Raw genomic sequence first — 16233 nt, forward strand, 5'->3', positions numbered from 1 at the left:
AAGATGTCTTCGACATGTCCATATATGGTTCCCCCGATGTCTTTAGACAGAACATCTTTGATCAGAATCTCTGTTCATGTTGTAACACAACTTGTGTGTAAGAAGTGAGGGGGGATTAGATTTTGGCATGGATATATGTGACTATGTGCTACTCGCTTGTTATTGATTCTTTATAAGTAGTGTGCAGGGAGGAAATGAAGGTTGTGGTGGAAATATTTTGTCGTCGGGCTATGAATGAGATTTTGATAGTGGAATCTATGCGTTGCCGTTTGATTTGTTTGAATACTAACAAGATGTGTGTGTGTTTGTGTTCATTGTAGCTAGGTTTAGCGGTAAAGGGGAGAAACTAGAATCTGTTGTTTGCAATGTCTCTGCCAGGCTATGGACTTGTATATATGGGAATCCATATACCGGTATATTATTAGTGATTTGGTTTTGAATGCATGACTTAAGCTTTGACAAATACTTTCTGTAAAGACTCGGTTTGGTTTGTTTGTACTTTACATCCTATTAGCAGTTATTAGGGTCATTTAAGGACAAGCTAAGTTTTGGTGGTGGAGGAAAGCCAGAGTACCTGGAGAAAAACCACCAACCTGCAGCCAGTACCTGGTGACTGCTTCACATAGGTCTCCAATCTGCAGTCTCAATATACTAATATACTAAAGACAAAATAAACAAAGAAATAATCTACAACAATTTTCTGAATGATTCAATCATTATACTGTCACAGTAACCAACTGAGACAGCTGGTCAATGATAGAAGCCTGGCCCAGTCAGCCTACAATTATCTCCATGTCAGGGGGTCATGTCAGGGTCATGTCAGGGGGTCATGTCAGGGTCATGTCAGGGGGTCATATCAGGGTCATGTCAGGGGGTGATGTCAGGGTCATGTCAGGGGTGATGTCAGGGTCATGCACAATGCAGGGTCACATTCAGACAGATTTATAATAACTATACACTGCAGCCATGCTACAAATGCAGAAAACACATTTCACATTTTATATAAAAATCCAACAGGTTGTTTGGTTTGGGCTAATTTACAAACACAAAAATTGGGTTTAATTCAAGATTGTTACAGGAAAAAAAAACCTGTGCCAGCTTTAATATGTACATAAATAAGCAGGATGACATGCATGATATAGGTATATTTGGACTTACATGCATTGATCACAGTTAGTAATATATGTACATACGCTTATATCATCACTGGCGATATCTCTTCAGGGTACGTTTGATTACTTGAACATGCATGCATATTGTGGCTTCATTCCTGTCAATATTATAATTGTTATTACATCCTGGCATTCATATACCATACTTATTCAGCAATAAGCCCATGCCTGATATTAAGTCCACCCATATCTATTGCAATTGAGTAGAACTGCCAACAAATGCTATTTTTCTGTTTTTTAGTAAGCCTAATCCCCAACTACAATCAGTGATTATGTTTTGCACCACTGGGCTTATTGCAGGATAAATCTGGTATATATATATACCGTAGAATTAATGCATTGTTGTGTTTCTATTTCCTGAGCAATAAACCTGGAGGTCCAAGACTTAGAAATGAGCTCAAACTAGGCTGAATTTAACCTGCAATAAGTCCAAGAGGGCCAGCATTTATCTATGACTAAGAAAAGCTAGGGAGGGAGCAGACTTACTGCAGCAAGACGATTAAACAGCATTGGTTGGGATTATTCTAAACAGCTAAAGATGTTTGTGTTCTTATTACCTGAAAGTTGATAGATAAGAAGGTGTGATGCTTTGGTAGGTTTATTTTGTTAAATGTTTTTAACAGCTAAGGTCATTTAAGGACAGCGATGATTTGAAATATTGAACTATTGTAAAAGGTTACAATGCAATGTATTGTTTGTTAGGGGTTTATATAATGTCCTCACAACAACCGGCGGGCTCATATGAGAACGGGAGCTATGCACTGCAAGGCAGTGTGTCTCATGAACACTATCCACTGAACTATTAGATAACTAGGTGGGCTTATAACTAGGTATGGGCTTATTGCAGGATAAATACAGTAAATTAATTATATTGACACAGCTGATGGATAAGTGAATATATTACATAATACATACATGTAGCATATAAGTATGCTTGTCACAGGGACCACAGGTACAGACTATTTACATTGCACTGGTTTGAAGTGTGTTAAATTACGCTGCAGCAACACCCAAATGTCTATATTAAACAATGCACTTCAGAAGTTTTTTGGCATGTGTGTATTGTTTTAAATGATGTACAGTTTGTTTTGTTTGTATCAAATATTTTAAGTCTTTCACAGATGAATGTCTGTATTGTTGGTTTAAGTCTTTCTCGGATAAATGTCTGTATTGTTGGTTTAAGTCTTTCTCGGATAAATGTCTGTATTATTGGTATAAGTCTTTCTCTGATAAATATCTGAAAAATAAGTAAACTTGATATCCTAGCTAGAGGTGTGTACGTATATATATACGTGTGATAATACAAGTGTTTTTAGGATTTATAATACAAGTGGATTTGGCAAAGTCAAAGTCCATCGGCACAATATGAAAAACCATCAATAAGATTATTTAATCATACATTCACCCCTAAAGACACATTTGAACTCTTCCAATTCAAAGTTTTGAATTGTTCATTATGAAATTTCAGGGGTGAAAGAGTTTTGGGAGATGTTTACAGTACTATCAGCACTGAACAGACAAAGTATTGTAAAGTCTATATTCATCTGGTTAAATCTAAATATATCGTAGTGTTGGTATAAATTAAGTCTCTTTTAGTTGTTAAATGTACAGTATTTTATGGAAATAAGTTTACAGGGAGGTACAATAGTTGTGCATGTTCCTATATAGAGGTGAAATATACTTTCAGGGGTGTTCAATTTCATTTTAAATACTAGCTGGCAGGTAGATTTGCAAACTTAACTAGCCCCAGCTATATTTTCTTGGTAAATATTTTAAAAAATCACTAGGCCTGCATGGTCAAAAATGAACTAGTCCTAGGCGTGGCAGAAGTGGAGTTGGACACACCTGGCGTTTTCTGTAAAGTACATCAGTCAAGTTGTTTTGATCTTTTTATATCAAATATACAATTTAACAGTTACGTTATCAATCTTTCATACACTTGTATGCACAGATGTATACATTCATATGTTGTACATATATCAGTTAATTAACACACTTTTAATCTTCTACAAAATGAAATATTTAAATTTGCAATATCAAAATTTAAAATATCCGACATGAGTACAAAATGTTTAAACATTTTGTTAAAAAAAAAAAAAAATCAATCTTCTATACATTAATTGTTCAAATTATGTGTCTTTTTTATAACATGAAACTGATATTTTTTAGGAACTAATTTTTAGTTTTATGATTCTAATCTTATATATATATTAAACAGTAGAATTCATATAAACATTGATTTGATATTCACGACACCTTTGCTTTGAATCTCAGAATTTTTGAAAAATAGGTTAACTCATCCACCCTTAAAAAAACACATTTGAACTCTTCCAACTCAAAGTTGAGACTAGTTCATTATGAAATTAAGGGGTGAATGAGTTAAAGAACATCTATTATTTATGACCTGTCTGAATTTTTACCCAAGATACTCTTACAAAACTTTTATATGAATATATTGCTTCCTCAATGGATACAGGTGTAGTTTTAAAACGCCTCACTCAATTTTTGCAAACTATTTCAATTTACATGTATCACTTGATCTATGATACAATAGTTATTTACTTCCATAACTTCATGATTTCCTTGGTTACTGACGAACCATGAGCTAATTACAGCAAAAGCTTTACAACTTCATTAATTTTGCTCTAGTCCTCTGCCTAATGCCGGAAGTGTGTACCAGCAAATGGCTTCAAAATGTTATACAATTTGGTTAGCTCCCCTTAATATTACTTATTTGTACTTGAGTTAGGATGGCTGGTATGGTATGTGTATACAATGTATTTGGTTATCTCCCCTAAATTTGGTTGGTTGGTTGAACGGTTTAGCGCCTACATGGTAGTCGATGTTCTGTCGGCGTGCTCCCCTTAATATTACTTTATTACCAGTGTATACTGGGTTGATTTTGTTTAGTTTATACAATGTATTGGTTATCTCACCTTAATATCACTTTGTCTATTTATAATTGAGTTGGGTTGGCTGGTATATGATATATATGTGTATACTGGGTTGATTTTGTTTAGTTTATAGGTGTCCAGTATTTGCCCCCTTTTTCCTTTTTTCTGGAAAAATTCAATGCACTTGCAATGCAAATGTGAACAAAAACAATTTCAAGTGTTTTACTTGTTGACTGTTCCATATAACCAGTGAATATTGTTTGGTTTTGTTTTAAAACAAGATGTACATTTGTAAATAAACAATTCGTTTCATGTTTGAAGAAGGATATTGGAAATGATAATAAAACGGATTAAATTGAATTTAAGATGTTGAGTTGTTTTTATAGCTAGCTCACCTGGCCCACTTTGGGCCATGCGAACTTAGGCTGTGGTGGGCAATTTGTCTTGTCAAAAACCTGACTACCCAGACTCAAGAATGACTAAGTGAATTTAGAAGAACAAATATTGCCTGGAGCATTATTGTGCAAAAGGGATTCAATGTTTTATAAATGAGTAATGTGGTTAATTTCCCCCTAGAGCAAAGCAAAATAATCCAAATAGTAGATATGAATCCTGATCTTCAATACAAAATAATCCAAATAGTAGATATAAATCCTGATCTTCAATGCAAAATAATCAAAATGGTAGATATAAATCCTGATCTTTAATACAAAATAATCAAAATAGTAGATATAAATCCTGATCTTCAAGTCAAATGAAGGAATTTTAAATAAATTTGATCTGGATCATCTTTAGACCAGAGCACGAGGAACTTAACGTATTAATGGAGGGTATGGCCCCTCTGTGAGAAGAGGGACAGGTCCAAATAGGGAAACACAGGTTATTCTCTCATTTCCGTGTGTTTAAGATAGAGCTGTCCAGGGTAAGAAAGGGGTGTAGGAAATTTCTATTTTACACCCCATTTCATGTGACGTGACGTCACAATGGTTCAACAACGAACTTGGAAAACACCAATGCCGTTATGCGGAAAAGGCAACTTGATGAAATTAAAAGCTTTTACGATATATTTATTGTGCATGTGTTTGCAAATATAGGGTATGCTAAATCCTGCTGAAAAGTTAGTTTTCATAAAAAAAGCTTGGGGGGGAAAAATTGATATTTTCAAAATGGTAGCTAGTCCAAACGCATTTTCATGGTTTCTGAGCTTATTTTGGTATTTGAAATGAGAGAAAAATACTCTATCATGCCCAAAGGTGTAGGATAGGAAAACTCCACCCTCAGGATTTTCAAATTTGGCAAAACCCTGGGCAAAGCCTTGGGTTTTGCTAAATTTTAAAACCCCTCGGGTGGAATTTCCCTATCCTACACCCCTGGACATGAAGGAGTCTTATAATCTTTCATATCCTTACAGCTAAAGGATTTTAGACAAACTTTGATCTCAAGTATCCTTGGGGCAAATGGACTCAAGGTTGCATATAAACGAAGTGTGCTCCCATGAGAGCGAATGAGCAGGGCCCAATAGGGGAACTAAAGGTTACGAAAAAGGAATCCCTCAAATATAATTGCAAACATCCTTGGGCTTGTGTTGACCTCACAGTTGAAAGACAATGCTATGATACAGGCTACTTTCAAAGATTGCAAAGCAGTGATTCTTACAGTAACTTATGTGTGCATCAAAATTTAACCATACACTCCACAACATCAAACAAACTGTATTGTTCCCGTGTTTTTATCCAGCACCTCAGCAGTATCCGTGTAAGCAACAGTGACAGAATGCTGTACTGCAGATAATAATAACTATTGATTGCAATTTCACTGATCAAACAGCCATTTGTTCTGTTCACATCAACGTGTGATCATTCCTTGTATAATGTATCCCTACCAAACATGCAATGCAAGCAATTTGAAATCATTGACATTTCGGTAATCTTCTCATTAATTACTAAGATAAACTCATTCACCCCTGATATTTCATAATGAACTATTCCAACCTTTGAATTGGAAGAGTTCAAATGTGTCTTTAGGGGTAAATGAGTTAGGGTCACTTTGTAAACCGATTTATGCATTATCATTGGGTTTCAGTTCAATTTTATCTCTTTTACATATCTGGTGAATAGCCCGGATTCTGACATTGAACTTAGGGAGTCATTAATTTAAACAAACATGATAGCCCTTCATCCCAGCATACTGCTGGCAAAATATCACCACCCTGGGCATTTAGTTTAGTTGTTTGAAGATTTTTAGCTCACCTGCACAAAGGGCAAGTGAGCTTATGCCATTGAGCAGCGTCTGTCATCCGTCATCCACCCCTCAGTTTTTAGGTCACCTGAGACAAAGTCTCAAGTGACCTATTGCGAACGCCTTTTGTCCGGCGGCATCTGTCGTGCGTCGTGCGTCCATAAACAATTTACATTTTCGACTTCTCCTCCAAAACCCCTGAACCAATTTCAATGAAATTTTGCAGGAACCTTCCATGGACATAGGTCAACAAAATTGGTTGCCAGTTTAGTCCCAAGCCCCCAGGGGCCTGAGGGGCGGGGCCAAAAAGGGTCAAATTGACTAAAATTTCAAAAATCTTCATCTCAAGACCCAGATATGGTAGAATCAAATACTCTTCATAGATGGAAGGGTCTTAATGTGCTTTACCAAAATTGTGAATTTCTTGACCCTGGGATCTCACGTTTCCCCCTGGGGAGGGGTTAAACTTTACTATAGTTTATATAGGGAAATCAATTATGGTTTATAATGGCAAATGGTACTTTGAATATAACATGTTAATAACTTGATTGGAATTATAACCTTGAGTTGACAGTTTGATACGTTGAAAATTTTGAGCCAGTCCTACCCCCAAGGGCTGTAGGGTAGGGCCCAAAGGAGTCTGTGTGCTAAAATTTCTTCATTTTCCTTGTTTAGAATCAGAGGTGCTAGTTTCAAATAATTTTTAGTCTTAAATCTGTATGCTAGATATTGAATAAGGTGGTTTTATTGTTTTTTGTCACTTTGAATAATATTTCTGTACATGTTAAAAACAAAAACAACTCGCTGTATAAATATATCAGGTGACCGTTAAGGCCCATGGGCCTCTTGTTCCTTTAAAACGCTACTTGTTCTGAAGGCCCAGTAGATTTTGACTAAATTTAGTCTGGAGCATCCTTATGCCAAGGAGACTCAATTTTATATAAATGGTGGCTGTGGACCCCCTGGGGGCAAAGGAGTGGGGCCGAATAGGGGAAATTAATGTAAAACCTTTAAAATCCTTCTACTGTAGGAAAGAAAGGATTTTATTCTAATTTGGTCTGACACATCCTTGGGCCAATGGGACTCAATTTTGTATAAATGGTGTGTGTGGCCCCCCTGGGGGCAGAGGGGATGGGGCCCAATAGGGTAATTAGAGGTAAAAATCTTTGAAATCCTTCTTCCACAATAGGGATTAAGGGATTTCATCCCAATTTTGTCTGGAGCATCCTTGTCCAAGGGGACTCAGTTTTGTATAAATGGTGGGTTGGGACCCCTTGGGGTCCGAGAGTTGTGGGGCCCAATAGGGAAATTAGAGATTTAAATCTTTAAATTCTTTCTTCTTCTGTACCAAAGGAGGGATTTTATGTAATAAGAATAATTTCCCATGGTTGCTTTATCATCCAGGTGAGAGATACAGGCCCTCTGGGGCTCTTGTTTAAACACTTGACTTCAGTGATTTTGAAAATGGGTCAAGGTCATTTATCGCAGTCATTTATCCCAGCTTACAACTGGCCAAATATCACCAAAGTGGGCCTTTTGGTTATCCAAAAGAAATTGTTCATAGAGTTTATGATCATTTGACCCAGTGGCCATAAAAGTGGGAAGAGGTCATTCTTTTGTACAAACTTGGTAGCCCTTTATTCAAGCATGTTACTAGCAAGATATCATAACCTTGGAACTTTTGACCCCAGTGACCTTGAATGTGGGTTAATATCATTCACTTTGACAAAAGGCCCAGATGGCCTGTATCACTCACATGGATATTTAAGCAATCATAGGAAAACGTTCTCAATAAAAGTAATTCTGCAAATATTTCCACATCTATCAATTAATCTATATTGAAGGAGGAATTTGAAGACTTTTCTCTGGTAACCTCTATTGAGCCCCATCCTGCTGCACTTTGGAGAGCCATACCCTTTGTTTATACAATGTTTGAAGTCCTCTTGGTCCAAGGGCATTTCATACTTAATTTGGTGAAGTTAAGGTAATTTCTTTAAAGGCACTCTTCGTTTTTGGGAAGGAGTTGCTTAAACGTTTTTACATATTTGATGCCTGTGACCTTGAAAGTAGGTCAAGGTAATTTATTTGAGGACAGGTTATTGCACCTCATGACAACATGCTATTCCCTAAATATCATCACCATATGTCTCTTAGTAATTCAGAAGAAGTCGTTCAAGTCTTATAACATATTTGACCCCTGTGACCATCAATGTAGGTCAAGGTCGTCCATTTGAGGAAACTTGATTCTGTTAGCTTTGTAACCCTTCTTTCAAACAAGAGGCCCAGAGGGCCTGTATCACTCACTTGAATATATGTTTAAAATAATTGGTATGAAGTAAAGATATAGCACTTCATGGTAGGTGCTGTAAGTACATATGAAATTTCAGAAAGATACATCAAGTACTTGAGATATAGCAAGAACAAACTCCAAACAGAGCACCACCACCACACTCGCTGTTTATACGAAATTAGGTCCCTTTTGCCCAAGGATGCTCCAGACTAAATTAGGATAATATCCCTTAACCCCTATGGTAGAAGGATTATAAAGGTTTTACCTCTATTTCCCCTATTGGGCCCCACCATCAGGTCCCAGGGGGGCCACTCCCACCGTTTATACAAAATTGGTTCCCCTTTACCCAAGGATGCTCCACACCAAATATGGACCAAATCCTTTCATTCCTACAGAAGTAGTAGGATTTTAAAGAACTGCTATATTTCCCCTATTGGGCCCCACCCCTCAGCCCTCAGGAGGGCCACACCCACTGTTTATACAAAATTGGTTCCCCTTTACCCAAGGATGCTCCACACCAAATATGGACCAAATCCTTTCATTCCTACAGAAGAAGAAGGATTTTGAAGAATAATTTGCTATGTTTCCCCTATTGGTCCCTTCCCCTCAGGCCCCTGGGGGCCAGATCCACGGTTTATACAAAATTGGTTCCCCTTTACCCAAGGATGCTCTACACCAAATATGGACCAAATACTTTCATTCCTACAGAAGAAGAAGGATTTTGAAGAATAATTTGCTATGTTTCCCCTATTGGGCCCGCCTTTGAGCCCCCAGGGGGGCCAGACCCACCATTTATACAAAATTTGTTCCCCTCCCCCAAGGATGCTTCTGACCAAATTTGGTCCAAATCTGCTAATTCGTTCATGAGTAGCGTTTTAAAGGAAAAGTTGACGGACAGACGGACGACGGACGCTGCGGTATGGCATAAGCTCACCATGGTCCTTCGGACCAGGTGAACTGAAAACCTTGTTCCACCATCAGTTTTAAACACAACAAAACATTCTTTAAAATTCAGTTAATTTTATTTTTTATTACATTCACCCATTTGGACACAAATTACGATTATCTACATATCACAGTATTAGGACACATGGTCTGAATCAGTGAAGCAATCGGAGCCGGAAACCGCTCAATGAACCATATAATGTATTCGTGTCAGGCATGGGCGACTCATAGACGGCAAATAAGGCGAACAAATGAACACAAAATGATCAAACAGGTGCTTAAAAAATATATTAAAAAGTGAAATCCTAGTCATTGGAGGCCTTCACTAGATTGACACTTGGTCATGTGATCATCCAAGTTCACATGGTCATGTGACCATCAGAGTTCACATAGGTCATTTAAAAAGTGCATGAATGATTAAATATTTTGAAATGGAAGTAGCTTACTTATTTCTTGTGTGGGCTGCTACACAATTTCCCACATTATTACCATCAAGGTATACCCTCAATTATTTGAATTACCAAAAAATGAAATTTAGATGGATTGTTTTTTAATATTAACCCATTTTTGCAGCTGAAGAAAATATTATTGCAATATTCAATCAGTTTTGGGATCTGAAGCAAAATGATTGTCACCTGAGTAGATGTAACTACTGATCCACAAGTTCGGTAAAGAAATAACTACGTTTGTTCACGAGTTTTAGCAAAAATTCAAATACATAAATCAGCTAAATGTACATGTGCACAATGTTTAGTTACGAAGATTAAACAGATGTATACGATGATCAATTTTCAAGTAAAATACACTGTATTAACATTTACAAATGTTTATACCATAAGGAGTAAAACTGTTTCACTTCCATGTTGAGTTCTATACACGTTATACAATTGTAGACGACTGTTTTAAACCACAAGATGATCGGTACAAAGTTCACATTGGAATGACAATTTTTTTTGGAATACCGGGTACCCAAAATGGAAACAAGTGTACAATTGAGTTAAGTACACAAATGTCGTATATATATATTATATAGACCACTATGGGTTCTCAAAATTTATCTTGTTACATCACATTTAGTGGGTAGTACAGGTAACGCATGTATAAGAAATCTAAACAGTCATCCACTTTTAAAAGTAAAATGATTAAAAAAAAAGAGGAGGGTGCTTTTGAAGCATCTTGTTCTTATAGCTTTTTTCCTAAATTCATATATTTTTAAAAAAGTTAACATTTCTTTCAGCAAGCATTACTGCTCCCCTAATCATACCATTTAGATAAATCATCTTTCATTCATAGGGCACGATGTATAAAGCACAATGATTCACTTCAAATAAAATGGTAATTTTGAATCATAACATCAAGGGGAAATTGTTTTATCTTGTAACTGCAAGTACATGTAAATCATTCAAATTCAAAATTCAAAAGGAAATCATATTTTTATAGAAGCATTACTAAAACTATGGTAAACAAAAAGCACTTGAAAAACAAACAGATGAATAAATGAATATGAATGAATGAATTAAAAATATCTTATTCGAACTTTTATAACTGACAAATAAATTAAAAAAAGAAAAAGGAAAACCAACAAAGAAAAACAACAAAAGTGGAATCACACAGACCTGTAAATGCATGCATTATTGCGATACCAATGCAGTACGGTGACAGACGATAAATCTGCGCCCATGTGCTAGTACATTGTATATGTATTTTGATTATGAGGAAGGTCAAGTACAATCTGTATCCGCTGACAACGTATCATTGACTACGAGAAGTTGTAAAGTGCGAAAAGAAAAAAAACTGCATGAGATCAAACAACTATCATCCCTATATACTACACACTGTAATGTATTTGTTACAAGCTTTAGCTAATTGGTCAGAAGCTTTAACCAATATCTGATCTTGTGTTTCAACCCAATTCTCACAGCGGAGGAACTTGGAGCAGAGATGTATATACTTCATGGCTTTATTCATCTCTGCTTGGAGCTGGGTGTAAATTCTACAATTATTCTCAGAACAAGCTTTTATCTAACTATGAATTTTGTTTAAATTCTACTTTTTCTGAACATGTTTTTATACAACCAAAAATGGCCTTTAACATTTTGTTCTTTAGAATTGAGTTCAGATATAGAATATATACAGAAGAGAAGGAAAATATTTATGAAGCAGTCACCAAATACATAATCAACTCTTTGTCCCCATCTCACTTCCAGGGTTATAACACAGGAAAACGTTCACGGTCAAATCTTTATGAGTGACCACGAGCAGTCTACAGCCAGTATGACGTCATCTTAATCCTTTGACAACGGTCAACAACTGTCCACTTCACCAATAAGTTCATAGTACGTAATTTTACAGTAAAAAGGTTAAACTTGACCATGTCTGCACTACAACAAGTGTAGATTTGATAAGCCCCTCAGAGTAAAATTCTCCGACTTGAGCAAGGCTACCAACAGCTCCTTAAGTGATTATGAAAAATAAGTTATTTCCTCAGCACATCAATAAAGATGGCTAAGGTTAAGGTGCTTTGGGTTTCCCACTTTTACAAGAACAGGCCCTTCTGTGAGGTATTCTTTTAATTTTCATTCACATATCATTTCTGGTATACATCAAAATTTCAGAAATAAATCTGAATGAAATTGAATTAGCCTTGTAAAGACGGAGAAAAAAAATGTTTTAGCGGGAGCCAGTGTAGTGTTAGGGGTATTTGTGTCATATCTGATGCATTAAGTAATTACGTATTATCCATTGGCTTTAAATAATTATGTTTATTTTCAATAATAATAATAATAATAATGACAATATAAACTTCTCCAATGACAAAACAGAGTTGTCTATCACACGGCAAATGACATTTTTTACCAACTATCACACATGCAAGCACAAACAAAAACAGGGAAAACCAAGCGCTTCCTTTACCAGCCTCTGCTACCAAATAGATTATACTAACACCTTACACACTTATCTCCCTGGTGTGTTCATACCAATCACAGTTAGGTAATAGTCATTTCAAAGGGTTGTTCAACAGTTTTCTGTCGGAAAGTTGTGGTAATGTTACATTATGAAGGCAGCTTTTGCCTGAAATTATTTAAATTGTTAGTCTTTCCATTATAATGACAATTTAAAGGCCAACTTGTTTAATTAAACCATGTGTGATGGCATTTATAGAAGTATGAACTCCGTGAGACAAATGTTTCTACTAAACTGAGATCCATATACAAGGAGGCACAGTATTCCGTCTTTTCGTATTGCAGAGTTATCTACTCTTGTATGCAGGTATTGATCTATAACTCTGCAATACGCAAAGACAGAATTAACTAACAATGGTCATTTTCTAATCAGAATCACAGAGGAGCATCAACTGGAATAACAAACTTTCATGCCACAACAATCATACATTGTCTATCTTTCCTGATATTTCCTCTTAGGAATTAGATTTTATTAAAATCTTTTATCAAACGCCCTGTATTCCTTAACTGTTGATCTAAAAACTCCATGAGTTCGAGTTAGTGTTTTTTTTTACTGTATATCCATTCCTTGTTTTTAAATGTGTCTTGATAAATCTTCATTCAATTTTGAATTTATGCTAGAAAATTTACTTTAACATGTATTTGACACAGAATATAAGTAATAGGTAGTAGTTTATTTACCTGTGTCTGTTTCATGTAGACTTACTGCAAGTCTTAAAAGTGAAACCTAACTATTCCAAATTCCACTTTTATTGCATAGCACATTCAAATCATTAAGCATTACAACAAAAAATGGAATCAACTCATTACAATCACAAAATAGGAGAAAGAAGAGTGAAAAAGAAAATTGGCACATATAACTTTAAAATCTTTGGAAAATACAGCAATAAGTAACAGGTTTTTCATTATTAACAATGTTTTGCAAAATAAAGTTGGTTTAATGTGAACGAGCGACTCATTAAACAATTTTGGGGTTTACACACCCCATAATAACATAGCTAATATGTATTTTTTCACTGCTTATCAACAAACTTTGGGAGATAGCAGATAACTGTTGTCACAGATACTAATTTTCACAATCTGTTACGATTAAAAATAGCATGTGCTATAAGCGAACAAAAACAACTTCACTCAAGTTAGGAAACTCTACTGTCACAGTCACTCTTTAAAATTCCAATATTACACACACAAGAAATATAACAGCAGCTTACAAGTTGCCAATAAATTCTCCGATCTAACAGCCATTACTGAATGTGTACAGTGATGGGATCTAACAGCCATTACTGAATGTGTACAGTGATGGGATCTAACAGCCATTACTGAATGTGTACAGTGATGGGATCAGTATGGGGAGTGTAACATGGAGTCTATACATGGGGTTGGAAATCAACGCAGCAGTGTTTTAAATAAGGCAAAAAATAAACATGGTTTACCTATCAATTGTGTACCTCATTCTCATAACAATAAAACATTCTCGGGATTAAATGGAATGTGCATATTCACAATAACATATAAGTCTCTTGTGCAAGAGCATTATCAGGAAATGATGTCCTTTTTCTTTCATAATCTTCCCTACACCTCAATCAAAGGCTATCTCTCAAAAACATTTAATATTGTTCTCAAAATATCTGTCAGAATTCTTATACTTATACTTATACTTCGAAGCATTTATTTATTATCATTCAAATAATTTAAAGTATATTTTTTTTCTGGATAGTTCATTATGCTCTATTTTAAATGCTTAAACTTACAGCAGCTTGAAGTCATTTTCAGTTTAGAAAAAAATAATATTGAAACAATACAACAGACTCGAGTTTGGAGGAGTAGGTTTGGATTGAGGTAAAGAAACTATTTTAAAAGAAGGACAAAGTGTAGCAATACCATGCCACAAATATGTCAATTACATATGAGATGAAAAATATTTGCATACAATGCGTCAAAGACATGGGGATGTTTATAATTAATAGTATAATATATTAAAACTCTCCGAAATCCTGATTTCCATTAAGAGTTATCTCCCCTGAGGCCATACACTCTCATTCTTCATTAACTCTTCAGTTTGTGGTAAACGACACTTGAATTTAAAGGGAAAACACTACAACATACTCTTTGGCAACAGTATATCAACCCAACAGTACATCTCTGTCACGGGTCTGTGGTGTCCTAGTCAAGAATTCCAAAATTTCTATGAAACCCAGGTAACCTATATACTGTAGAATTTAAAAGTCTAGGTTAAGACACAGCAAAAAAAGTAGATTTCATCTCGGAAATTTCATAATGAACTGTTCTGACCTTTGAATTGGGAGAGTTCAAAAGTGTCGTCAGGGGTGAATAAGTTAAGTCCTAAACATTCTCAGAAATCACTGTTAATTGTTAGATATTGTTTGCCCTTTTTGAGTATGCCAGAAAATTGCATCTTAACTCAGCTTTTGCTTGCCAGAACCTGATATTTTCTTCTACAGTTTACTTCTTCAAACCGTCTTCACATTTTCTACCAACCATCAGAATAGTTTGTTTTAAATGAAGATCTTGATAAGATGGGTTTAAATTGAAATTTACTGTTGCGTTGTTGCTATTACAAAACATTACAACATTCTACTGTTGGGTTGAAATGACAAATTCTATGTAGAAGTGACAGCCAATGGCTTGACACACGATCAAGACACAGTAAAAGGGTTACATTTCCAGGACTTTTCTATCCTTTTCATTCTCTTGAGCTAAACTTGACGAGACATAATTCATATCCACCTTCTGGTCACAATGAAGCTGGGCTTGCTGACTTGAAGTTAAACACGATATGAATTATGTCAGAAATATCTTTCCACCCTTATCACTATAGAATTAAAGGGATACAATTAAACGAAAATGTGTAGGAGGTTTCTATTGCTAATGACAGATCGCTATATAATTTTTTTTGATTGCAGACATAAAGATTTGTTGTCCAGTAGTGACAATGCTGTTTGGGGTTCTAGTCTACACTTTAAAATCTAATTACCACAAACAATGTTCTGTGTTTTTCCATCTACATTCACAAGTGATCTGTTTTGGAGTTAATTCTTTTGACATTTTACCGTCATCACATTCTGTTCAAATTTTCACTAAACACCACTGGAACTGGCCCAGACCCTGCCACAGTCCATTTGTAACTAAGCTGAGAAACCACAAACTAATAAACGCAGTGGTGTTGGTGATGGTGGCGGTGCAACAAAACCGTCTCTGATGCATATAACAGTGTCTTTGTTAACTGCCAGTTGTGTGTGTGTACATGTGAACCAGTCATTATAATCCACCTGTCAGTTATATCTGTAGTAACTAACACTCTATATAACTAGCTCTTAGGGAAAGGGTTTCCCCGTTGTGTGAGTCCCTCAAAGCGTTTGTATGTATAATTGATGAACACCCAGTCTTTATACTTGGAATCTTTGTCCTGGGCTTCCTGGCCTTGTGGTTCTGGGTACGTTGCTGTAATACAGAACAACAATATCACTCACTACATTTTGTTTACATTTGAAATTACATTGTTTACATTAAAATATAAGCTCAGTTTATTGCCAAGGACAGAGGTAGATGGCGACAAATTGTGGATCCCTTATGTCCCTCCAGGGACGGAAGGAAAAGAAGAACGATGATGACCCCTTTTTGCAGTTAGAGAAAAAGAACAACTACATATTGTTCATGATAAGCACATGCTCAGCAATTAGCCCGTGCTTGGTAATAAGCCCACTCTTCTT

The 16233-nt window shown here is 35.8% G+C and overlaps 1 protein-coding gene across 6 annotated transcripts in view; it reads right to left on the bottom strand.

The window, feature by feature from the left end:
• Positions 1–9594: 9594 nt before the first annotated feature.
• LOC110450036 (serine/threonine-protein kinase tricorner-like) overlaps positions 9595–16233 on the bottom strand; it is an 87893-nt gene continuing 81254 nt past the window's right edge. For all 6 annotated transcript variants that reach the window (XM_021497253.1, XM_021497252.1, XM_021497256.1 and 3 more), the window contains exon 14: positions 9595–15964. In XM_021497253.1, coding sequence (XP_021352928.1) covers positions 15831–15964 — 134 coding nt within the window. In that variant the 3' untranslated portion in view covers positions 9595–15830. The remainder of the gene's footprint in view (positions 15965–16233) is intronic.

The sequence above is a fragment of the Mizuhopecten yessoensis genome, unplaced genomic scaffold, assembly GCF_002113885.1.
Source record: "Mizuhopecten yessoensis strain PY_sf001 unplaced genomic scaffold, ASM211388v2 scaffold4947, whole genome shotgun sequence".
In the NCBI taxonomy this organism is placed as follows: domain Eukaryota; kingdom Metazoa; phylum Mollusca; class Bivalvia; order Pectinida; family Pectinidae; genus Mizuhopecten; species Mizuhopecten yessoensis.